The sequence below is a fragment of the Punica granatum genome, chromosome 3, assembly GCF_007655135.1.
Source record: "Punica granatum isolate Tunisia-2019 chromosome 3, ASM765513v2, whole genome shotgun sequence".
NCBI lineage: Eukaryota > Viridiplantae > Streptophyta > Magnoliopsida > Myrtales > Lythraceae > Punica > Punica granatum.
The window spans coordinates 3,813,516-3,836,255 of NC_045129.1; the positions used below are offsets into that span (position 1 = coordinate 3,813,516).

Genomic DNA, 22,740 nt, shown 5'->3' on the forward strand with positions numbered 1-22,740 from the left:
CTGAAGCCCGGCCCATGAGACCCGTATTGATACTGGATTGGCTCAATGGGCTGAGGAACCATACATGGGCCTAAGAAATCTCGGCCCATCATCACCCTCCCCCCCACAGAAACCCTATAAACCACACCTGCCCCTGTCACGGACAGAACTGGTATAAATCAGTACCCTCACCGCCGCTCTCACTTTCTTTTTCAGCTAGGGTTTCCTCTGCAGCTGCTTCAATGGTAACCCCCCCATCTCTCTCTCTCTGTCTCTCTGTGTTCGAGTCTCGTCTCGTGTCGGTACCTGTTTGATCGTCGGTAGACGTGAAGTGACGGAGATCTCTGTGGGTGATTTTGTGGCTGTGGTTATCAGGGTAAGGGAACAGGGAGCTTCGGTAAGAGAAGGAACAAGACCCACACGCTCTGCGTGAGGTGTGGGCGTCGGAGCTTCCACCTGCAGAAGAGCCGATGCGCCGCCTGCGGCTTCCCCTCAGCTCGCAAGAGGAAGTGTAAGCGCCGCCTCCACCCCTTCCTCATCATTCCCTGATTAGTCTGTCTGTCAGTGATCGCTTTCAATTATAATGATTCAAATGAAGTCTTTAGCTGATTGCTTCTTGATATGCATACATCGAATCTATAGCGGTGCCCATAGTCTTGTAGAAATGGCCATGCTGATATAGTTGAATTAGCTTCTTGCTGGGTAATCTGTAGCATTGGATAAGGCCGTCCATATATTAGTGTGTGTGTATATATGTTGTATGTATAGAACTGTGTCTAATTTTCCAGTATTCAAATGTGGGTTCTTCCCGTCTTGTAGTATGTCAAGTTAAATGCTTACTGGTAGATTCATCTAGATTTGATATACCGAAGTTCAGATGATTAGATTCATATACAGGGCAGTTTCATTTTACTTGGTTTCCTGCTTCGGTTCTACGGTGACCAATAAGATTTGTGTAAACCGTAGGATTTTGTCATACAGATCGATATATTGGAGCTGGTTGTTAAGCTATTCTAGTTTGGTAGCTCGTGATGCAATCGTGATACTGCCCTTGTAGTTTGGTGATTATGCTTTTGTGTGCTGCTGCTCATTCCTGTGCTTTTCGGGATTCAGATAACTGGAGTGTGAAGGCAATCAGAAGGAAGACCACCGGAACCGGAAGGATGAGGTATCTTCGCCATGTCCCTCGCAGGTTCAAGACTGGCTTCAGAGAAGGTAATTTGATTAGATGAGTGATATTTTGTATCAACAATGCAGAATATATGCTTCGTGTTCGGTTTGGTTTTGCAACAAAGTTAGTAACGGATCTTACCTTGATTGATGGTTTAGGCACTCAAGCTGCCCCCAAGAAGGCTGCTGCAGCTGCTTCGGCTTAAGGAGTTGTGGGGCCAATTTTGGGCAGTCATGGTACCCCGAATAGCTTTAGTTGCTTGGACAATTGCGATGAGAACATTGTTTGACATATGTAATCGCTTTTATTCTTGTGGCACTGCTTTCAGTTTTATGATAATCCACTCGTCTTATGAATTATCTCCATCATTCTGAGTTTAAATATTTGGAGCTTGCTCTTTGTTGAAGGTAAATCATGGCTGAATCACAACTTCAATAGGTTTCACGGTTTATCTTTTTTATTCTCTTTTGTTCGATTTTGTGAATTTTTTAACATCCCTTTTAAGATAATCAAAAGGACTTGGTTGATTATGGTGGAAACCTTGAGCAGAAGCTTTGGAAATCAAAGCATGATTGGTATGATAATGTCTGTTGGGTGAGCGTGATTACTGATCGGGTGTCCAAGGGTCGGAGTTGACTGGTTGGTTTCACACATGGGCATGTTTAATCCCTCATGAACTGCAACGACAATCTAATCTGAGTCACTTATGAGCTAACTCAATGATTATTTGATGTAATAAAGTATTATAACCTTGTGATGCATGCGTTTCTCCTCTATCCTTTTACAATAATGAAGAACTTGAGGATATAGATATCAAATTATCCATATCCTGGTTCTTATTGAACTTGCTGAAGCATGATGTCAATTGGGCTGCATCAATGATATTGGTGTAGGGAGTTGACCTGGTGAACAACCCTTACAGAGTACCCCCTGGGGATTTTTCTGCTGTTAAATCGTGTTGCGGTCACGGTTGCTGGTTAGTGTAGTCTAATATGTCATGCTTTCATGCTTATTGGTGTTCCGGGTTACATGTTAAGCTCAGCTGCTCAAGTGCCATACGATACGAGGGGAGTGCACATGGGAACTTGCTCGATAAAGTGTTAGGTTCACTTTTTCCTACCAGCCTGAAGCTAATTGTTAACCTAATATTGACAGTAGTGTAGCTTGCATTCATTTGGGAACCATATGATGTCTTTACTTGTAAATATAGTCGATGCAATGAACAAGTTTTCTGGCACAAACTTGCTCGGTCCGGGAGGGCTCGATTATGGTTACAGGGGAGTCCTCTCGAATAGCAACGTGGTGGGAGCGAAGCACTTCAAGCTGGGGAGTGGGCAAAGCCTACGGTCAAGTTTCGAGCATAAGTCAAGATCATCAGTGGGATTTAAATAACCTATAATAAATTACTAATTAGCTCGAATGACAACGTACTTGCATATTTTCTTGAAATCTTAGTATCAAATCTCGTTGAGAAGACAAAACTTAGGTGGTGTTTAAACATTTAATTAGTTAATGGTAGAAATGTATAGGAAGAATGGAAGAATTAATAAGAACAAAAAAAATTTTGTGAGATAAAAAGTATTAATAAGTGAATCATGATTTATTTCATTAATAATTCTAAATTTTATACTTATTTCATTAAATGATTTTTTTTGAGTAATAATTAAGCAGGGTAGATTCTTATCTCTCATATTTTTCTGTTTTTTACATTCATTTTTTCTTATAACTAACTTATAACTAATATTTATATAATTAAATTGTAAAAAATGTACCCTTAGTAATCATACATTATAATTCTTCCCGAAAAAGGGCCTCGTGCAAATTTATTTATATAATAACAGATAATCATTCTTTTCTGACTAAAGTTGTTGGTGTGAGCATCTTTCTTCTCGTACAATTTTATTTATTGGGTATGAACATAAAATTATTAGCAACGAGTACAATAAGTTAACTAACACGATCAGTGCCAATTATGACCAGCCATCCCGCGTGCTCCTATTCGCTAGCCATGAGACAGAGAGCATTAGCGCATCGATAAACGGGGTCGTTACGTCCGACTCCTATGTCCACGTCACTGTCGAGTGGGTCCCGACCCCGCTACCAGCTGCTTCTCTTCTCCTTCCTTGTCGTCTACCTCGCAGTACATCATGCGTAAGAAAAGCAACAAAAACGAGCAACCTGTGCGCTGTTTCATGCCCTCTCTCTCCTCCTTCCCACCAAGCTCTCTCTCTCTCTCTCTCTCTCTCTCTCTCTCTCTCTCTCTCTCTCTCTCTCTCTATCTGTCTGTCGTCAGTTCACACTCACTCTCCACCATTGACGAATCTCCCACCCATATAATTCTTGATAAATTTCAAAGCATTTGATTAGCACTAACCTCGGGGGCATCGAACTCGCCGCCGCCGGAGCCCCATGTCGACTCCTCCGCCGGGGTCCTCCCCGGTGCCTACCACCTCGCCTCCAGCTACCCCCGCTCCCTCCTCGCCTGCTCCTACCCCGGATGCTCCGGCGCCGTCGACCGAGGCGAACGGCACCAGCTCCGCCACTCCGGGGCCGGCGACGCCTTCCAGCGACACCAACTCTACCGTCCCTCCTCCGCTTCCCCCGCTTCCGGGCCGCGGGGGGCTGCCACCCGGGACGCTGGCGGGGCTGATAGTTGGGATAGTGATTGGCGGGCTGTTCGTGCTGGTAGGGGTTGGCATTTTCGTGATTTGCTACCGGAGGAAGAAGAGGATGAGGCAGCAGTACGGCCTGGAGAACCACCCCGGAGCCGGAGGTCCTCCGCAGGGGCCTAAAGGTGAATTCTCTGTCTTTTAAGTTTTGATTCCGAGCTGCTGGGAAGTTGCCCTGTTGGCGAATGCCATGGAAAAAAGGGTTCGGTTTCTCACTTGGAAGGTTATACTGACAGTGTTGCGGTGCTATAGTGTGAATTGGTGATCTGATAGTTTATGAAGATTATTTGCCGGTTACGTCTAGTTTAGAATCTTGAGTTTGATTTTGCCCAGCTGAGAATGGCTCTTGTTATGCCGGATTCAATTCATTTCACTCAAATTCTTTATTGAATTTGGAAATTTCTTAATGGAGTTGCTGCAGCACTGGGAACCCCGAGAAATTTTGTGCCTGTGGAATCCGATTTATTCGACGATTCAATTACTGAGAACTGCAAATACTTTCTTAATGTGGATACATTGTCCAGTTTACTTTTCTATCGGTTCAAGCTAGTCGCCCACCTTACATTGAAATTGTTTGATGTTCATCAATGAATAGCCACGCTGCTGTCCTTGTCGGAACAATGTATGTACTTATACAATTTTACTGCAAAATTATATCTAAACTTTCTTCGTAATTAGATTTTAGTAGGTCCTGTCTTTCACGCACTCAGCTGCTTAATGTCATAATATGCTACTCTAAGCAGATGAATCTACTATCACTCCTCAGCATTTCCAACACAATGTTACTCCATCCAACAACAAAGCCTCAGCATGGCCTAAGCCCACCCCTCCCGCGGGATTCTCACCCTATTCCCAGTCAGAGTCATCAGTTCAAGCTCCAACACCTCCAATGGCACCTTCTCCAAGCTTTCCGTTAGGGTTCTCCCAAAGCACATTCACGTACGAGGAATTAGCAGATGCAACAGATGGCTTCTCCAATGCGAACTTGCTTGGTCAGGGAGGATATGGTTATGTTCACAAGGGAGTCCTCGCAAATGGGAAGGTGGTCGCAGTGAAGCAGTTGAAGGCCGGAAGTGGGCAGGGAGAGAAAGAGTTCCGAGCAGAGGTCGAGATCATCAGTAGAATTCATCACAGGCATCTAGTTTCATTGGTCGGATATTGCATTTCGGGTGAACAGAGGATGCTCGTGTACGAGTTTGTTCCTAATAAAACATTGGAGTTTCACTTACATGGTGAGTAATTTGAGAATATTCATTTCTATTCCTAACAAAGGTGCTTATTTAATATTGCAAAAGCCTTATCCCCAGCCTTAATTAGAGATTTGACCTTGCAGGAAAGGACAGACCGACTATGAGCTGGCCTATAAGAATGAGAATCGCTCTAGGCTCCTCAAAGGGACTGGCCTATCTACATGAGGACTGTGAGTTTTTCGTGCTATACCTCATCTTAAATAATTAACGCTTCTAGTGAGTTTAGTTCTCACCAGTGAATGAGCTGCCAAAATTTTGCATCTAAAGCATTTATTTATTGGAACTTTTGCTTTTCAGGTCAGCCCAAGGTCATTCATCGTGATATAAAGGCGGCTAACATTCTTCTCGATTTTAGCTTTGAGGCAAAGGTATGATATAAACCTTCTTGGTATGTGCTATAATTTCACCATAATTATCGTATATCTCCGCATTAGTCCTCATTGAAGATATCGTCATTGAACATTCTGGATGGCTCGTAATTCATCGTTGAAGCAGTCAATTATATAAAACCGGATTTGAGGTTCCATTGGTGTCAGATAACTGGCCTTAAAAAAAAGTAGTTTCCAGATTTGTCAGATAATTGGCCTTAAAACACTGACTTTCATTAAGAATTTTTATGGAGATGACGGTGAATCACAAAAGCCCAGTTGAGGATGCTTAAAGATATATGTGAATTAAACAAAGCCCTAAGCTGTTTGCCATTTGAAGCTGCTACAGCAGTGGAGTAAGATGCAACCTCTTTCTTGTAGTCGAAGCTGCCGGTATTTGTATATGTTATCGTGGATATCAGGGTGCTCTTGCAATATTACTTACAACAATAAGTTTATACCCTACCAGGTTGCAGATTTCGGACTTGCAAAGTTTTTTGAAGACACAGAGACTCACATCTCTACACGTGTCATGGGAACTTTCGGGTAAGGTTTTTCGAAATGTTCTTGGTAACTATCTCCTGTATTGCTACCTGCATGATATTCATTTTTTCTTGTGCTAGAATCGTGAGTTACCTTATAAATATTTCTTCCTTAATCGCAATTTCTTTTAACTGGATGTAGTTACATGGCTCCTGAATACGCTTCAAGTGGGAAGCTCACTGAGAAATCAGATGTCTTCTCCTTTGGAGTTGTCCTCCTTGAGTTAATCACTGGTCGCCGACCAATCGACAAAGCTCGACCCTTTGCTGATGACAGCATGGTTGATTGGGTTTGTCTCCTTGCTCATCCCTTATCACATTTTCAATTTTTTTTAAGATGAAAATTGGAAAACTCGAGATTCAAACCAATCAGGACATTCTTATTTTCTTCTGGAGTGTCATATGTCCTTCTCACTTCCATCTTGTGGCAATGTTTCCCGGCTTTCCATGATATCCAATAGCATTACTGGAAAGACTAAATCTTGGTTTGCAATTATAGGCCAGGCCTCTACTTGCGAAAGCCTTGGAAGATAATGACTTCGAGGCTCTTGCTGATCCAAGGTTGGAGAAGAACTACGATTCCAGTGAAATGGCTCAAATGATAGCCTGTGCAGCTGCCTCTATCCGCCAATCTGCACGTCACAGACCCAAAATGAGCCAAGTAATGTTCTATATCACAGTTCGGAATTTCTTTATGATTATCTTTGATGAAAAATGTGTGATTTGAAAACTTATGCTTTCACTGGCTGAATCTGTATATAGCATATACGTTTGTTCTGTCCGCAACCTGAGAAAATGAAGACTAATTTTGGGTCTCAGGCTGTCTTTGTTGGAACTTGAAAACAGTGGAATGGAGAAAGGACGCAATATCGTAGTAGTACTATTAGTCTATGTTTTTCCATATTATTCCACCGTCTCTCCATCACACTGTTCCGGCCTTGAGTGTTGGTTTGCTATCACTAATATGAGCAGATAGTTCGAGCTTTGGAAGGGAACCTTGCTCTTCACGACCTAAATGATGGGGTCCAACCGGGCCATAGCAGGGCCTACAGTCCCTTCGGGAGCTCGGACTACAATAGCGGGCAATACCAGGAGGATCTGAAGAAGTTCAGGAAGATGGCTCTGGAGAGCCAAGAGATAACTACCAGCGAGTACAGTATGAGCGGACCCACCAGCGAATCCGGTGCCCAGCCTTCCAATTCGAGCAGTGAGATTCCACGAAGCGCTGAAGAGACTGAATCCGGAAATAAAAATAAGGAAGATGCCCAAATAGTTACTGAGAGCTCTTGATGATGAAGCGTAATGGACTCTTGGTGGTTTTACCTTGTAGATTTAGTTGTAAAGAAAGTAGGATTTAGTCTTGATTCGTAATCCTCAGATGCTTTATTTACTGATGATAGGAAAAGAAATCCAGTCGAGCCAAGGATCTTTTCCGGACGTCAAATACTGAGAAACCGGTCATTCATGTAACCGTTTCTTGGGACAATGTCGAACTGTTTGAGCTGAGGCGGACTTCAAAGATTAGGAATTGAGGAGGGATATGAGTAGAACTGAGCGTCGGTTGGATACGTCTTCAACAGTGTTACCTTTTTTCCCCTCCTTCAGTTTTTCTTAAATCTTTTTCATGATGAGAAACTGGCCAAAAAAATTGACACATATTGTTCTCCTTTTGCTAAATATTTGGCCATTTAACAATAAATAAATCATGTGTTTAAAAATTGATATCTCGGCCGGTAGATAATATGAAGGGTTGGAGTTGCCTGGTTGGTTTCACACAGGGCATGTTTAACAAAAAGTGGTCAGATATAATTACCGAAAAGTAAATATTAATTTTAAAACAAGCAAAATTTAATTGGAGGTAATAATTTAAAATTAAAAATAATATTTAAAATAGAAGATAAGTAGAAGTAGTTTTTATAAATAGTTATTAATTTGTTTGAAAAAATTATATTTTTAATTACAAAAATTAATCAAATCATTATTTTGACGGATTTTATCAAATGTTATTTCTGCTTAAAACTTAATAATATAAGCACTTATTTATTCTATACTGCACTCCCAAGTGAAGTCTAAGTTGAGTCATTTATATAACTGTTTCCAATAATGTAAAATCCAGTATTTTCGAAAGACATGGAAAATAATTGAGTACTTCTATGCTGTGTGCGCTTTCTATTAGGGTAAGCGAGCGGATGTTGTCATCATGTATATACACTACAAGAAAGTCGAGCTACTATGACCACTTTGAGTGAGGGGTGCGGGCCTGCCGTCTTTAAATTGTCCTTTTAGTGAATGACAGTTTTATGTTGTGTTTGGTTTTAGAATTAAGTAGAGTTAAGTTTTGAATATAATTGGTTTGTAATGATTTTGTTGTTGAATTATGAGAAAAAAGTGTGAAAAAGTAATGAATAGTTGAGAGAAAGTAATAATTATGTTGTTGAATTATGAAAAAAGTAATGAATAATTGAGAGAATTTAGTGTTAAAAATTGAATTCGATGGTTAAAAAAATTGAAAAAAAAGTAGTAATTGTGTTGTTGAATTGAAATTAAGTGGAGTAGAGTTAAAAATAAATTGCAAAGCCAAACAAAGCATTAATCTTCACAAATATTTGATATATATATATATATATAATGGGATAGTGAAGAGGCATGTGAAGGTCAGTATTATCTCTAGATATTGTCTTTTGTCCTTGCCTTTTTTCAATAAGAAAATCAGTCCATAACTATTTCTTCCATCTTATTACCTAAAAAAAATAATTCTTTGATCTTCTCTCTTGTTAAAGAAAAATGTTGAAAAATACCAACATGAGTTGATTCAAGTAATTCGACGCTTGTTTCGCAAGCAAGATCTCGGTGAACTTTTTGTCTATCCCATATATAATATATAGATATAAATGCAGGTTTTACAAACACCTTGAGATTGAAAAACCTACGATCACTAGATTTAAGTGCCGATTACTTGAAGCAAGTCCCGAACTTAAATGGGCTACCTTCTCTCAAGGAGATTTATTCATGCATGAATTTATTGGAGCACTTGAATCATCTTAAACGTTCACAGTAGAAAAAAAATGTAGACTATTTATTTTAAATTTTACAAAGTAAAAAATTTCTGTTCACACATGTATATGTATGAAAGGGTTGAAGCTGGAGGTACTTGATCTTTCGGAGAATTATCAGTTGAGCAGAGCTCTCGATTATTTGGAATATGAGATCTCTTAAACACCTGTCAATCGGATGGAATAATTTGAATGACTCGATATTTGAAGGCAAGTATTCTGAAGCTCAAAGTGTTCGATGTTAGAGACAACAGCCATAGATTGATACTGGAAACAGAGGATGCTCCACATGCTTCGTCGCATCAATTAATTGAATTTCGCCTATCAAATTGCATTTTTCGACAAACCGCATTGCTTTGTTCCCAGTTTTCTAATGCAGCAGCATGACCTGGTAGTACTTGAACTCAGCTATACCAACTTAGGTGGGCAGTTCTCGAGTTGGTCACTGGAGAATAACACAAAGCTACAAGGCTTCTATCTTATGGCCAACTCTTTCTCGGTTAACCTCGAATTCTAGTCTCATCAATGATGAAATGCTTCTGATCGATGTCTCCTCGAATTCTTTAGTGGGAGAGCTCCCTTCTTACTTTGGCTCCATCTTTCCGAACTTGAATTCCCTGAATATGTCCAGAAATTTCCTGCAAGGTAGAATCCCTTCTTCAATATGCCCCACCAGACAGTTGATGATGATAGAATTGTCGAGTAATAGATTCATAGGAGAGTTACCGAAGCAACTAATCGGTTGTCAATCACTAGAAACCATGGTTTCGGCAAACAATAGTTTGAGTGAGCAACGCCTGTCTCATCTATCTTTGGCTGACAATCAGTTCTCTGAGGTTTCATGAGGGCTGCTCAATATAGCCTGCACCTAAATTTGTTGGACATGAGTTTTATCAAGTGCTATATCCGACTGGATCGGAGATTTCTGAGGATTATGTTTCCTTTCATTGGTGAATAATTCCTTCAAGGGGACTTTGCCGTTGAGCTTCTGTAAGTTACAACTTGAATTTTTGGACCTATCAGGAAATTATTTTGGTCCTAGCATACCTTCCTGTGTCAATGTTTCAACTCTAAGACACTTGCATGTGGAAAGAATGAATTTCAGAGGACCACTACCACAGTTTCTTCAAGCCGTTTCCTCGATAGAAACGTTGAATCTTTGCAATAAGGTGGAATTCCTTCTTGGATTGGTTCTCTTACTGTCGGGTAATACTTTTGAAGGTCTTATGCCCCGGGAACTATGCCACCTCAGCCATATAAGCATAATGGATCTCTCTCACAATAAATTCTTTGGAAGCATTCCTTCATGTTTCAGTATATTGCCTTTGGGAGTTCACAAGTTCCTGATGGAATATTTCTAACATCTACTTCATTTTCAATGTCTCGGGGTAATGTTTATGGTGAAAAAACACCTATATTTGTTGAGTTTGATTTGGCTAATTTTGTGGACAATCTCGAAGAAGTGGAGTTCACATCAAAGTACAGATTGGAGTCATATAAAGGTCCGGTTTTGGAACACATGTCGGGGCTGGACCTCTCTTGCAATAATTTGTCCGAATCCATCCCCCTCTAACTTGGCTATTTCAGTTATATTCATTCCCTGAACCTCTCGCACAATCATATGGCTGGATCAGTTGCGATTACATTCTCCTATTTAGACCAAATAGAGTGTCTGGACCTCTCCCACAACAATCTAAGTGGCGAGATACCGCCACAATTGGTAGAGCTCTATGATCTATTGACATTCAGTGTCTCTTACAAAAATTTGTCAGGCAGGACACCTGAGCAGAAAAATCAATTTGCAACTTTCATGAGGGAGAGTTATGAATTTAATCCCTTGCTGTGCTGGCCGAGTTGCAACAGTTTGGAGGGATCAGTATTAACACCACCACCTTCGCCAGAGCATCAGGAGGACTCTTTCAGAGCTGCCTTCACATGGAGCTTTGCAGGATCATATGCCGCGGCATTACTCGGAACTGTCTTCTTTCTTTGCCTCAGCTCTTACTACAGGACTCTCTTCTTTAATTTCATCTATAGGTACATCCCGTCATCCTGTACTTTTATTGATAGGCTTTTTTTCCATGTACTGAATAAGAGGAATTCCCTGTACTCTTATGTCCTCTAAAATGTCTTTCTATGTGTGTAATTCACGTTTCCTATGTTTCTTTCTTATGGCAGTGTACTGCATTACGCGACTCCTCCCTGATGATCCTTATCATACCTTTCCCTCTTCTCTTTTAGACTGTCTAATATAACGTATAAATATTTTACGAGAGAAGTTAAATGAACTCCATGAAAAATGAAATCGAGAAAGTAAAATAAATTTCAAATATTCAGTTCTGGTAGTGTAAATGATTAGAGGGAGGAGGAAAATCCAACTCAGGCCGTGGCAACCATCCTAGACATTTGCCAAAAGCAGTGCATTGGTAGCCATGAATGGTGATAGAGGGATGGCAGCCCTGGGGGCATCTCAGCCTGCGTGAGCGGTTCGATAACTGGAAAATGGAGTAATAGTTATCAGTATCGCCAAAAACAGGTCAATGGGCCAAAGAAGACTGCGAGATGCATCTGTATTCTATTCGACATATCACTCCAATAATTTCTTCCGTGCAGGGAAATGAAAATGGGAGCAGGGTGCTTAACAACCATCGTCAGTGAAGATGCTTCTTTTCCACCATATAGGAACTTGCCATGCTTCTAGTGCATGGGAATCACTAAGGCCTAGAGGCGTCAAGGTGAATTAGAATAAAGGTTTGCAGGTAATGTGCCTCGAGTTACCTTTCTGTGTTGGCTAATTTGGCTGGCCACGATTGCAACAATAAGGAGAGCAGGGATCATCTATTCTTCACATGTACTGTTACCAGCGGGATTTGGATTAGTATACTCAGCAGGTTAGGCATCAGCAAACTGAATGTGGACTGGACAACAGAGACTGCATGGTTACTTATTCTGAAGGGTCGGAAGCTAGACACTATTATTTTAAAGCTGATTTGGTCTCATTATGTATAATTTGTTGTTCCTGTAAGTGATCTGGTGTGGAGGAAAGTAAAAGTGTTAAGCGCGCCCCCCCCCCTCCTTTTTTTTTGTTGTTAACCCGGGGTGTCCAGAGTTCGCCCGATTAATCCCGTGAACCCTGGCGACACACAGAGCGGGTAATCAAGCCAAATGGACTTTGGTGGCCCCAAGTGTTGAGCCCCTTGAGATTTAATGACACATGTATATTTGAGTAATGAATAGAACAACACTTACAAAAGAAGGAAAAAAAAAAAAAAGAACTGCCAATAAGAGGCTTAGGAAATTTCTGCATGCCGTTGTCGAACACCTTCCCTAGGAAAAAGGTTCTTCTTCTAGAGACCTGCATTTATTGTTTTTCCCCTGCATCGAACTGCCTGCCCTGAATTTCCTGTTCCTGATTTGTCGCTTTTATACCAACAGGCAAAGTCGGAAAATGTAATGTGAAGTAACGCTAGATGAAACTTTTTTTTTTTTTTTTATGGCCCTTTGTCTTGTACTATCGACCAGGTTGTGTTTTCTGCAGGTACCTGCCAAACCAACTCGGGATGATTACTATTTGAAACATATCTTCAACTGAGAACATCAGGATACCCGTGAGTCCTGTCGGAGTGCCCATTCCCTTCCGAAATGCCTCTGTTCTTTTGCCTGGGATAACATTAGATGAAATTTTACCACCAACCAATCATCAATTTTGCTGTTTTCCATATAAAGCATTTCTCTACAATGGTGAGCGCCGACTATTATCTATTGAAGTTCCATTCCATTATCGATTGCTGCATCTATTATATAAATTAAGCAGCTCGTCTCGTCGACTGCAAGCAGAAAGACAGCCCATGATTTTCCTTTACTGGAGATCCATTCCCTCACCGGATGCTGAATTTCGGGAGAAATTTTATAGAACAAACCAGCGAGACACGAATTTGAATGGCTCAGGCTTTTCACTGAAGTTCTCATAATGTGAAACAAGCTCAGGGACATCCGCATCTTGATATAATACAGGATAGACCTGATTAGGATATGTGAAAGCAGATTAGGTTGGCATAGACAGGTCCGGTAATGATACCTGGGTATCCTTTAGTAATTACTTGTACATCATTCTCTTACGTTTTGTTTTTGTTTTGGTACAGTGAGATGCATCTTGCTGAAGTACTTTCGGTTTGGATCGATTATCATTGGAGACAACTATAGCGTGCTGGAGGGTATGAGTATGAATTAACTGATTTTAAAGCATGTAAATTCTGTTTTGGCTTTTGTGCACTGAGGATCTTAGCAACTGTTTCCTGTACTGTGATTATATGTTATGATCTTGCAAGAGTGCTGTACGATCTCGGATGTGTGTATGTTGAGTTGTCCTGCGTGCATATGAGGATCTGGCGTCCCCATTCTCCGTCTACTTTGTATATTTTCTTCGTGCACTCTCTCCCTCCCCTGCAGCCTTTCCTTCCTCTTACCACCTGCTTGGATTTAGAGTTATTTTTTAACTCTATTCCACTTAATTTCACTTATCTTCAATTCAACAGTACAATTATTACTTTTTTTTAAAAAAAAATTTAACCATTCAATTCAACTTTTAATACTAAATTCTCTCGACTATTTATTACATTTTTCACAATTCAACAACACAATCGTTACTTTCTCTCAACTATTCATTACTTTTTCACATTTTTTCTCATAATTCAACAATACAATCATTATAAATCAATTATATATATATATATATATATATATAAAGTTAGAATAGAGTTAAACTTAACTCAACTCTAATCTCAAACATTTTTCATAAAAAAATTGGGCCAATATTTGGTGCCATCAGCTCATTAAGCAAAGTCTCGGCGCATAATGCTTATGTTAGTGGCGACATGCATAATAACAATCTGACTTATATTCAGGGATATGGTTTTTGCCACCTATTTGGATTAGCTTCAGATAGATGTCATAGACTCATAGCTAACTCTAACATCATCCAAGAAAATAAATAATTCAAATAAACTTTGCCTTTGTAGATATATAACAATATAAATGTGTTCTTTCAAAAGTGAGTAATCTGACTCTTGCAGCCAAAAGAAAAAAAAAAAAAAGTAATCTGACTCTGGGGTTATTTCCACATCCGTTCAGTAATATTTTGTTAACACTATTTATCGCTTTAGGAATAATTCTCATTTGTATTCAACAGATTCCGTGTTAGTTTATCGCCCCTCTCATTTGCTGCAGGTATGCTCAATCACGATAGCTGGCTTCTTATTCATACATTCGTCTCCATTCTTCTTCCATGTCGATGGAATGATTTTGTGTTTTAGGGTGAAGAAGATACAGCTATCTCTCTGATTTGGCAGGTAATATTTGAGCCAAATGTCAAAGAGAAAGAAAATATTATTGCGAGGCCAGTAATAAATGTTGAGAATATAAAAGTTAATTGAGAAAAAATTAATCCAACGTCAAATAAAAGAAAATAGAATGATTTATATGAATTGAGTCTCACAACTTATCATCTCGAGCTTTTAAGTTGAAAGTTGAGTCTAAACTCGTGTAAGCCCAGTAGAATTTAAGATGATATCAGAGCTCATGGTAATGATCCTGGGAGCGCGTATGCGCAGGAGCCCACACCACGCCAGTGAAGTCTGAAACCGGAAGTAGAAGCCCGGTTCGTAGTAGTTGATCCCCCTCGCCATAGTATGGAAGAAGAAGTCCACCTCCAGGCAGTTAAGGCCTGAGTCCGGAAGAAATGAGAGACCGGCTCGAAATAAGTTGTTGAGAGCGGGTGGTTAAGTTTCACGTGACCCGTATAGGCAAATCATGAGAAAGATCACACGGTATCACGTGAGGGCGGGTGTTGGGAATATAAAGTTAATTGGGAAAAGTTAATACTACATCGAAAGAATAAAAAAAAATAGAATGGTTTATATGAGATTGGGTCTCACAACTTATCAGCTCAAACTTTTAAATTGAAAGTTGAGTCCCCATATAAACCCGGTAGAATTTAAGAATAAACATTCAATTCGCTGTGCTCCATGGAAGAAGCTATTTAGAGTAACGCCGTTCTTTGTGGGCTGACAAGAAAGACAAGCAAGACTTAATTTAGAAAGGTTTATCTCTTCTTAGACCGGCATCGATCTTTAGTTTGAACGTATTTTCCACTCGAATATGAGGCTTGGCTTGAACATCAAAGTCTGGCCAATTAATGTTCCCCCAGTAGGGAGACTAAAGAACCATGTCCAGTACACCATATTAAGTTTGGGTTCAGTTATAACTTGTCCAATAATGCAAGATCTATCGGGTATTAATTTCTCAAGACCTTAGGGGAAATAATTATTGAATTTTATATGATGTGCTTTCTATTAGGGTGAGAGCGTGGATGTTGGCACTGCATGTATTATTACCCGCTGCTTGACAAGGCTGCATAATATATTCATATGTGTGTGTTATCGGGAGAGATTGATCAAGGATGAAGTTGAGTTTATAGTGCGTTTATGTTACGTCTGAGGACTACGATGGTGATGATGTTACTGTTACTGGACTGTGAGCTGGGTCTGAGGACCACGTGTGATTGATTCACGACCCAACTTGGTTAGGTTCTTATAGTAATGGAGAGTTGAAGATTTCAATTTCTAGGCATCGCTCTGTGCGAACTTGTTAGTTGGACTAATCCAAGCAACACGACCTTGGGTAACGCATTTGTCATGCCATAAATAAGACAGAATTTATGTGAGGCTAGAGTAATGAATTCCCTAGATGCTGTCATACGGAGCTTTTATAAACCCTACTATCAGGAAGTCCAATTGGATCCCGATTAATTCAGTCAAGCCGGGTCGGTCTACTAAGAATAAAGTTATCCCGGCGTGGATTTTCTCCTCTCTCTTCCTTCATGGTTCCAAATCCGAATTGCTTCTCGCTCACGCCCACCTCCCCATTTTCTTCTTGTTCTTGTTCTTCTTCTTCTTCTTCTATTTTTGTTTTTTACTTTATTTATTTCGTTAATTAAGATTAATTAAAAAATCATTTTAATTGCTAAAAAACCTATGAACATATTAGAAAATTATGAAAGAAATACTTTTTTTCTAAAAATTTTAATAGATAAAGAAATTTTAAATACAAAAATATGCTTTTTGTATTTTTATATGTTTGATTTTTCTTGTCGTTGACTGAATTTATTCCACAAGCGAATATGATGCTTGGCTAGAACATCAACTGTCAATTAATGGGTCCACTATAATTCTTTCCAGTAAGGCATGATCTATCTTTTCCGAAGAACTTGTGGAAAAAATAATTGATGAATTCTATATTGTCTCTACTTTTTGTCACGATAAGTGGGTCGATGCTGTCATACGGAGCTTTCCACACCTCATGTACCAAAGTGTTAGATTAGACGTTGCGAACTCTCATCATCTACACTATTGGAAGGGAGAAGAATGGTTTTAGTGTAACTTTTTTTGTATAAACCATGGTATCTGGAAGTCTAATGGGGCCCCGACTAATTTAGTCAAGTCGAGGCGGTCCACTAAGAGGGAAAGCTCTCACAGTGTGGATTTTATGCATTTACAAATACTCGAATCTGAGACCTCAATTAAGCGAAATAAGCGCCGAACTGCTTGAACTAATCCAATTTTAATTAATTACCACTCTTAAATCAAAGATATGATCGTAAATTTACAAGAATAAAACAGTTAAGCCTTTTTTCTTTTTCCATTTCTTCTCTCTTCATTCATGGTTCCAAATCCGAATTGCTTCTCACTCACTCCCACCTCCCCATTTCTTCTTCTTCTTCTTCTTCTTCTTCTTCTTCTTCTTCTTCTTTTATTTTATTTATTTCGTTAATTAAGATTAATTAAAAAATAATTTTAATTGCTAAAAAATCTAGCAACATATTAGAAAATTATGAAAGAAATACCTTTTTACTAAAAATTTTAATAGATAAAGAAATTTTAAATACAAAAATATGCCTTTTATATTCTTATATGTTTGATTTTTCTTATCCTTGATTGAACTTATTCCACACGCGAATATGATGTCTGGCTGTCAATTAATGGGTTCACTATAATTCTTTTCAATAATGCATGATCTATCATTTTCAAAGGACTTGTGAAAAAAATAATTGATGAATCCTATATTATCTCTATTTTGTGGGACGATGATAGACCTGAGACGAACATGTTGTAAAATTTTTACTAGACCTATAAAATTAGGTCCATCTCAAACTCAAAAAAGTCAAGCAACTAACAACAAGTTGTGATACTTAATCTATTTTAAACTCATGTTTTTCTATTCCATTTTTCCGTCTAGGATTATACAAGCCCAAGGAAGACAAACTTGAATGATCAATCCTGAGGCTCTTCTCCTCCCACGGAAAAGCTCTAATCATGCGAACCATATACCCAAGAACATCCGCACCTTGATAATATATATGGTAGACCTCAACAGAAAATTAAATGACAAAGCAGATTAAGCTGGGCCTCGTGCAATACAATAGGCCTCTTTTTCTATTAAATTGATTCTGAATTTGGTAATCCCCAATCCCGACCAAAACCATGCTGCAAGTGCTGCCCCTGGCTCACCGCAGATAGATTTTGCTTAGATGATTCGACATTGCGAATCTTTCTAATCTCAGGTGCCAAATCCCATGTTCAACATTTGAAGACTACGTTTAAAATTGGTGCAATTCACAAGTTGAAATATTATTACCTCATTACCGCACTTGGAGCATTATGGGTTAATACACGTGATCCAATTGTGATTTTACGACCCAATTTGGTTAGTTGCTTGTAGTGATGGTGAATTCTTCCTTGGCATAGCTTTGTCCGACCACCTTCATCCCTAGTCTAGAGCGGACCTGCGAGCTGGACTAGTCCAAGCAGCAGAACCCTGAGTAACGCATTTGTCAAGCTAGAAATAATAGAGAAGTTACGAAAGACGGGTAACACATTCCTTCAGACATGCCGTCCAATGGAAGCCTTCTAGGATCATATGGTGGTGGTTATTTTTCTGGCTAAGGATACTAAGTAATTAAGTGCTTGTATCATACGTTACAAGCTCTCATGTATCTATATGTTGGATTTCTCATGTTCTCGAATTAAGCTTATTCCTCACGAAAATATAATACTTGGCAACTAGTGTTATCAGAATCGGATCGGATGATGAACCGGAAGGGGTATGAGTTCATGGCTTTATTGATCCAACCGGGAGTTCGATGGGTCGGACCTCACATTTAATTAAAATAAAATAAATATTCATATTATTAAAAAACATTATGATAATTAAGATATAAATATGATGATTTCAAAGAAATATAAGAATAGTGTAAGAAAATATCTATATTTAATATTTTTTACTCCAAAATAAATATTGGATTTTAATAAGTATTTAAAAGTAGAGTTTTAAAAAAAAGAAAGTAGTGGTAACTTGGTTGGTAGTATGCTAGTATGAAAAGTAAGAGGTCGTGAGTTCAAATTCTTACACAACCAAGTAATTTTTACACTAAATAAAAATCCATAAAATCGGCCAGTACAATGGATTTTTGCTCAAAACCGGCCAATTTACTTAAAAACCCATAAAAGTTTTGTGAGAGATAAATAGTATAAATAAGTGAAGAATGACTTATTTCATTATTAATTCAAAATTTTCTACTTATTTTATTAAGTAATTTTTTGCTTAAAAATTAAATAGTTTAGATCTCTATCTCTTATCTTTCTCTATTTTTCACATTTATTTTCTCTTATAATTAACTTGCAACCAACACTTATTTAATTGGTCGAAACAAACATACCTTAATAATCATATATTATAATTATAATTCTCCCCGAAAAAGGGACTCGTGCAAATTTATTTATATTATTGGCGTGAGCATCTTTCTTTTTATATGTTTTTATTTTATTGGTATGAACATAAAATTATGATCAGCCATCCCGCGTGCTTCTGTTCGCGAGCCATGAGACGGCATTGACGCATAACGGGGTCGTTACGTCCGACTTCTATGTCCACGTAACGGTCGAGTGAGTCCCGCCCCCGCTACCAGCTGCTTCTCTTCTCCTTCTCTTCTCTCTCTCTCTCTCTCTCTCTCTCTCTCTCTCTCTCTATCCGTCGTCAGTTGACGCTCACTCTCCACCATTGACGAATCTCCCGCCCATATAATTCTTTATAAATTTTAAAGCATTTGATTAGCACTAACCTCGGGGGCATCGAACTCGCCGCCGCCGGAGCCCCATGTCCACTCTTTCGCCGGGGTCCTCCCTGGAGCCCACCTCGCCTCTAGCTCTCCCCGCTCCCTCACCCCTGGGGTCCTACACCTCGCCTCCAGCTGCACTCGCTCCCTCCTCGCCTCCTCCTCCTCCCCCGGATGCTCCGGCGCCGTCTCCGGTGCCAGCGACGCCTTCCAGCGACCCCAACTCCACCGTCCCTCCTCCGCCTCCCCAGCTTCCCCCGCTTCCGGGCAGGGGGCTGCCACCCGCGACGCTGGCGGGGCTGATAATTGGGATAGTGATTGGCGTGCTGTTCGTGCTGGTAGGGGTTGGTTGCTACAGGAGGAAGAAGAGGAAGAGGCGGCAGTACGGCCTGGAGAACCACCCTGGAGCCGGAGGTCCTCCGCAGGGGCTTAAGGCCACCCCTCCTTCGGGATTCTCACCCTCTTCCCAATCAGAGTCATCAGTTCAAGCTCCAATGCTTTCAATGGCACCTTCTTCAAGCTTTCCGTTAGGGTTCTCCCAAAGCGCATTCACGTACGAGGAATTAGCAGGTGCAACAGATGGCTTCTCCAATGCGAACTTGCTTGGTCAGGGAGGATATGGTTATGTTCACAAGGGAGTCCTCACAACTGGGAAGGTGGTCGCAGTGAAGCAGTTGAAGGCCGGAAGTGGGCAGGGAGAGAGAGAGTTCCGAGCAGAGGTCGAGATCATCAGTAGAATTCATCACAGGCATCTAGTTTCACTGGTCGGATATTGCATTTCGGGTGAACAGAGGATGCTCGTGTACGAGTTTGTTCCTAATAACACATTGGAGTTTCACTTACATGGTGAGTAATTTGAGAATATTCGTTTCTATTATTCCTAACAAAGGTGCTTATTTAATATTGCAAAAGCCTTATCCCCAGCCTGAATTAGAGATTTGAACTGGCAGGAAAGGACAGACCGACTATGAGCTGGCCTATAAGAATGAGAATCGCTCTAGGCTCCGCGAAGGGACTGGCCTATCTACATGAGGACTGTGAGTTTTTCGTGCTATACCTCATCTTAAATAATTAACACTTCTAGTGAGTTCAGTTCTTACCAGTGAATGAGCTGCCAAAATTTTGCATCTAAAGCATTTATTTATTGAAACTTTTGCTTTTCAGGTCAGCCCAAGGTCATTCATCGTGATATAAAGGCGGCTAACATTCTTCTCGATTTTAGCTTTGAGGCAAAGGTATGATATAAACCTTCTTGATATGTGCTATAATTTCACCATAATCATCATATATCTCCGCATTAGTCCTCATTGAAGATATCGTCATTGAACATTCTGGATGGCTCGTAATTCATCGTTGAAGCAGTCATTTATATAAAACCGGATTCGAGGTTCCATTGGTGTGAGATAATTGGCCTTAAAAAAAAAAGTAATTTCCAGATTTGTCAGGTAATTGGCCTTAAAACACTGACTTTCATTAAGAATTTTTATGGAGATGACGGTGAATCACAAAAGCCCAGTCGAGAATGCTTAAAAAAATATATGTGAATTAAAGCCCTAAGCTGTTTGCCATTTGAAGCTGCTACAGCAGTGGAGTAAGATGCAACCTCTTTCTTGTAGTCAAAGCTGCCGGTACTTGTATATGTTAACGTGGATATCAGGGTGCTCTTGCAATATTGCTTACAACAATAAGTTTATACCTTACCAGGTTGCAGATTTCGGACTTGCAAAGTTTTCTGAAGACACAGAGACTCACATCTCTACACGTGTCATGGGAACTTTCGGGTAAGGTTTTTCGAAATGTTCTTGGTAACTATCTCGTGTATTGCTACCTGCATGATATGCATTTTTTCTTGTGCTAGAATCGTGAATTACCTTACAACTATTTCTTCCTTAATTGCAATTTCTTTTATCTGGATGTAGTTACATGGCTCCTGAATACGCTTCAAGTGGGAAGCTCACTGAGAAATCAGATGTCTTCTCCTTTGGAGTTGTCCTCCTTGAGTTAATCACTGGTCGCCGACCAATCGACAAAGCTCGACCTTTTGCTGATGACAGCATGTTTGATTGGGTTTGTCTCCTTGCTCATCTCTGTCACATTTTCAATTTTTTGTAAGATGAAAATTGGAAAACTTGAGCCTCAAACCAATCAGGACATTCTTATTTTCATCTGGAGGGTCATATGTCCTTCTCACTTCCATCTTGTGGCGATGTTTCCCGACTTTCCATGCTATCCAATAGCATTACTGGAATGACTAAATCTTGGTTTGCAATTATAGGCCAGGCCTCTACTTGCAAAAGCCTTGGAAGATAATGACTTCGAGGCTCTTGCTGATCCAAGGTTGGAGAAGAACTACGATTCCAGTGAAATGGCTCGAATGATAGCCTGTGCAGCTGCCTCTATCCGCCACTCTGCACGTCACAGACCCAAAATGAGCCAAGTAACGTTCTATATCACAGTTTGGAATTTCTTTATGATTATCTTTGATGAAACATGTGTGATTTGAAAACTCATGCTTTTACTAGCTGAATCTGTATATAGTATATACATTTGTTCTGTCCGCAGCCTGAGAAAATGAAGACTAATTTTGGGTCTCAGGCCGTCTTTGTCGGAACTTGAAAACAGTGGAATGGAGAAAGTAGTCTATGTTTTTCCATATTATTCCACTGTCTCTCCATCATACTGTTCCGGCCTTGAGTGTTGGTTTGCTATCACTGATATGAGCAGATAGTTAGAGCTTTGGAAGGGAACCTTGCTCTTCACGACCTAAATGATGGGGTCCAACCGGGCCATAGCAGGGCCTACAGTCCCTTTGGGAGATCGGACTACAGTAGTGGACAGTACCAGGAGGATCTGAAGATGTTCAGGAAGATGGCTCTGGAGGGCCGAGAGATAACTACCAGCGAGTACAGTGCGAGTGGACCCACCAGCGAATCCGGTGCCCAACCTTCCCATTCGAGCAGTGAGACTCCACGAAGCGCTGAAGAGACTGAATCAGGAAATTAAAAGGAAGAAGATGCTCAGATGATTACTGAGAGCTCTTGAGATAAAGCGTAATGGACTCTTGGTGGTTTTACCCTGTAGATTTAGTTGTAAAGAAAGTAGGATTTAGTCTTGATTCGTAATCCTCAGATGCTTTATTTACTGATGATAGGAAAAGAAATCCAGTCGAACCAAGGATCTTTTCCGGACGTCAAATACTGAAACCGGTCATTCATGTAACCGTTTCTTGGGACAATGTCCCGTTTGAGCTGAGTCGAACTTCAAAGATTAGGAATTGAGGTGGGATATGAGTAGAACTTAAGGGAGTGTTTGGTTTGGTTTGTGAATTGGATTTTGATTTTAATTAGTTGATTTTGATTTTAATTGGATTGTAATGATTGTATTGTTGAATTATGAGAAAAAAGTGTGAAAAAGTAATGAATAGTTGAGGGAAATTTAATATTAAAAATTGAATCGAGTATAATGGAGTTGTATGTGAATTTATGTATGGGGCTCACCTTTTTTACTTTGAAGAGTTGATTTTTATTGTATAGTGAGTAG

At 39.9% G+C, this 22,740-nt stretch overlaps 3 protein-coding genes across 3 annotated transcripts; all 3 read left to right on the forward strand.

Moving 5' to 3' along the window:
• Positions 1-143: 143 nt before the first annotated feature.
• On the forward strand, positions 144-1,562 carry LOC116200697 (60S ribosomal protein L37-3). The gene is made up of 4 exons (XM_031531552.1): positions 144-224; positions 355-490; positions 1,093-1,194; positions 1,309-1,562. Exons 1-4 carry the CDS (start codon positions 222-224, stop codon positions 1,353-1,355), a joined length of 288 nt encoding a protein of 95 aa, XP_031387412.1. The 5' UTR covers positions 144-221; the 3' UTR covers positions 1,356-1,562.
• Positions 1,563-3,363: 1,801 nt separating this feature from the next.
• LOC116200694 (proline-rich receptor-like protein kinase PERK15) lies at positions 3,364-7,578 on the forward strand. The gene is made up of 8 exons (XM_031531549.1): positions 3,364-3,944; positions 4,563-5,051; positions 5,153-5,239; positions 5,367-5,437; positions 5,907-5,983; positions 6,122-6,269; positions 6,479-6,640; positions 6,952-7,578. Exons 1-8 carry the CDS (start codon positions 3,560-3,562, stop codon positions 7,267-7,269), a joined length of 1,737 nt encoding a protein of 578 aa, XP_031387409.1. The 5' UTR covers positions 3,364-3,559; the 3' UTR covers positions 7,270-7,578.
• An 11,446-nt stretch (positions 7,579-19,024) lies between these two features.
• On the forward strand, positions 19,025-22,623 carry LOC116200695 (proline-rich receptor-like protein kinase PERK15). Its single transcript, XM_031531550.1, has 7 exons — positions 19,025-20,046; positions 20,151-20,237; positions 20,365-20,435; positions 20,905-20,981; positions 21,120-21,267; positions 21,476-21,637; positions 21,925-22,623. The coding sequence occupies exons 1-7, from the start codon at positions 19,242-19,244 to the stop codon at positions 22,201-22,203; spliced, it is 1,629 nt and encodes a 542-aa protein (XP_031387410.1). The 5' UTR covers positions 19,025-19,241; the 3' UTR covers positions 22,204-22,623.
• The last annotated feature ends 117 nt before the right edge of the window (positions 22,624-22,740 follow it).

Bases quoted from the DNA above. Each gene is read 5' to 3' on its own strand.
- LOC116200697 (XM_031531552.1), top strand. The intron at 491-1,092 runs GTAAGCGCCGCC...TTCGGGATTCAG, and splicing joins CTCAGCTCGCAAGAGGAAGT to ATAACTGGAGTGTGAAGGCA. The intron at 1,195-1,308 runs GTAATTTGATTA...TTGATGGTTTAG, and splicing joins CAAGACTGGCTTCAGAGAAG to GCACTCAAGCTGCCCCCAAG.
- LOC116200695 (XM_031531550.1), top strand. From the start codon at position 19,242: ATGTCCACTCTTTCGCCGGGGTCCTCCCTGGAGCCCACCTCGCCTCTA. The intron at 21,268-21,475 runs GTTTGTCTCCTT...TTGCAATTATAG, and splicing joins ATGACAGCATGTTTGATTGG to GCCAGGCCTCTACTTGCAAA. The intron at 21,638-21,924 runs GTAACGTTCTAT...TGATATGAGCAG, and splicing joins ACAGACCCAAAATGAGCCAA to ATAGTTAGAGCTTTGGAAGG.
- LOC116200694 (XM_031531549.1), top strand. From the start codon at position 3,560: ATGTCGACTCCTCCGCCGGGGTCCTCCCCGGTGCCTACCACCTCGCCT. The intron at 5,240-5,366 runs GTGAGTTTTTCG...TTTGCTTTTCAG, and splicing joins GGCCTATCTACATGAGGACT to GTCAGCCCAAGGTCATTCAT. The intron at 5,438-5,906 runs GTATGATATAAA...ATACCCTACCAG, and splicing joins ATTTTAGCTTTGAGGCAAAG to GTTGCAGATTTCGGACTTGC.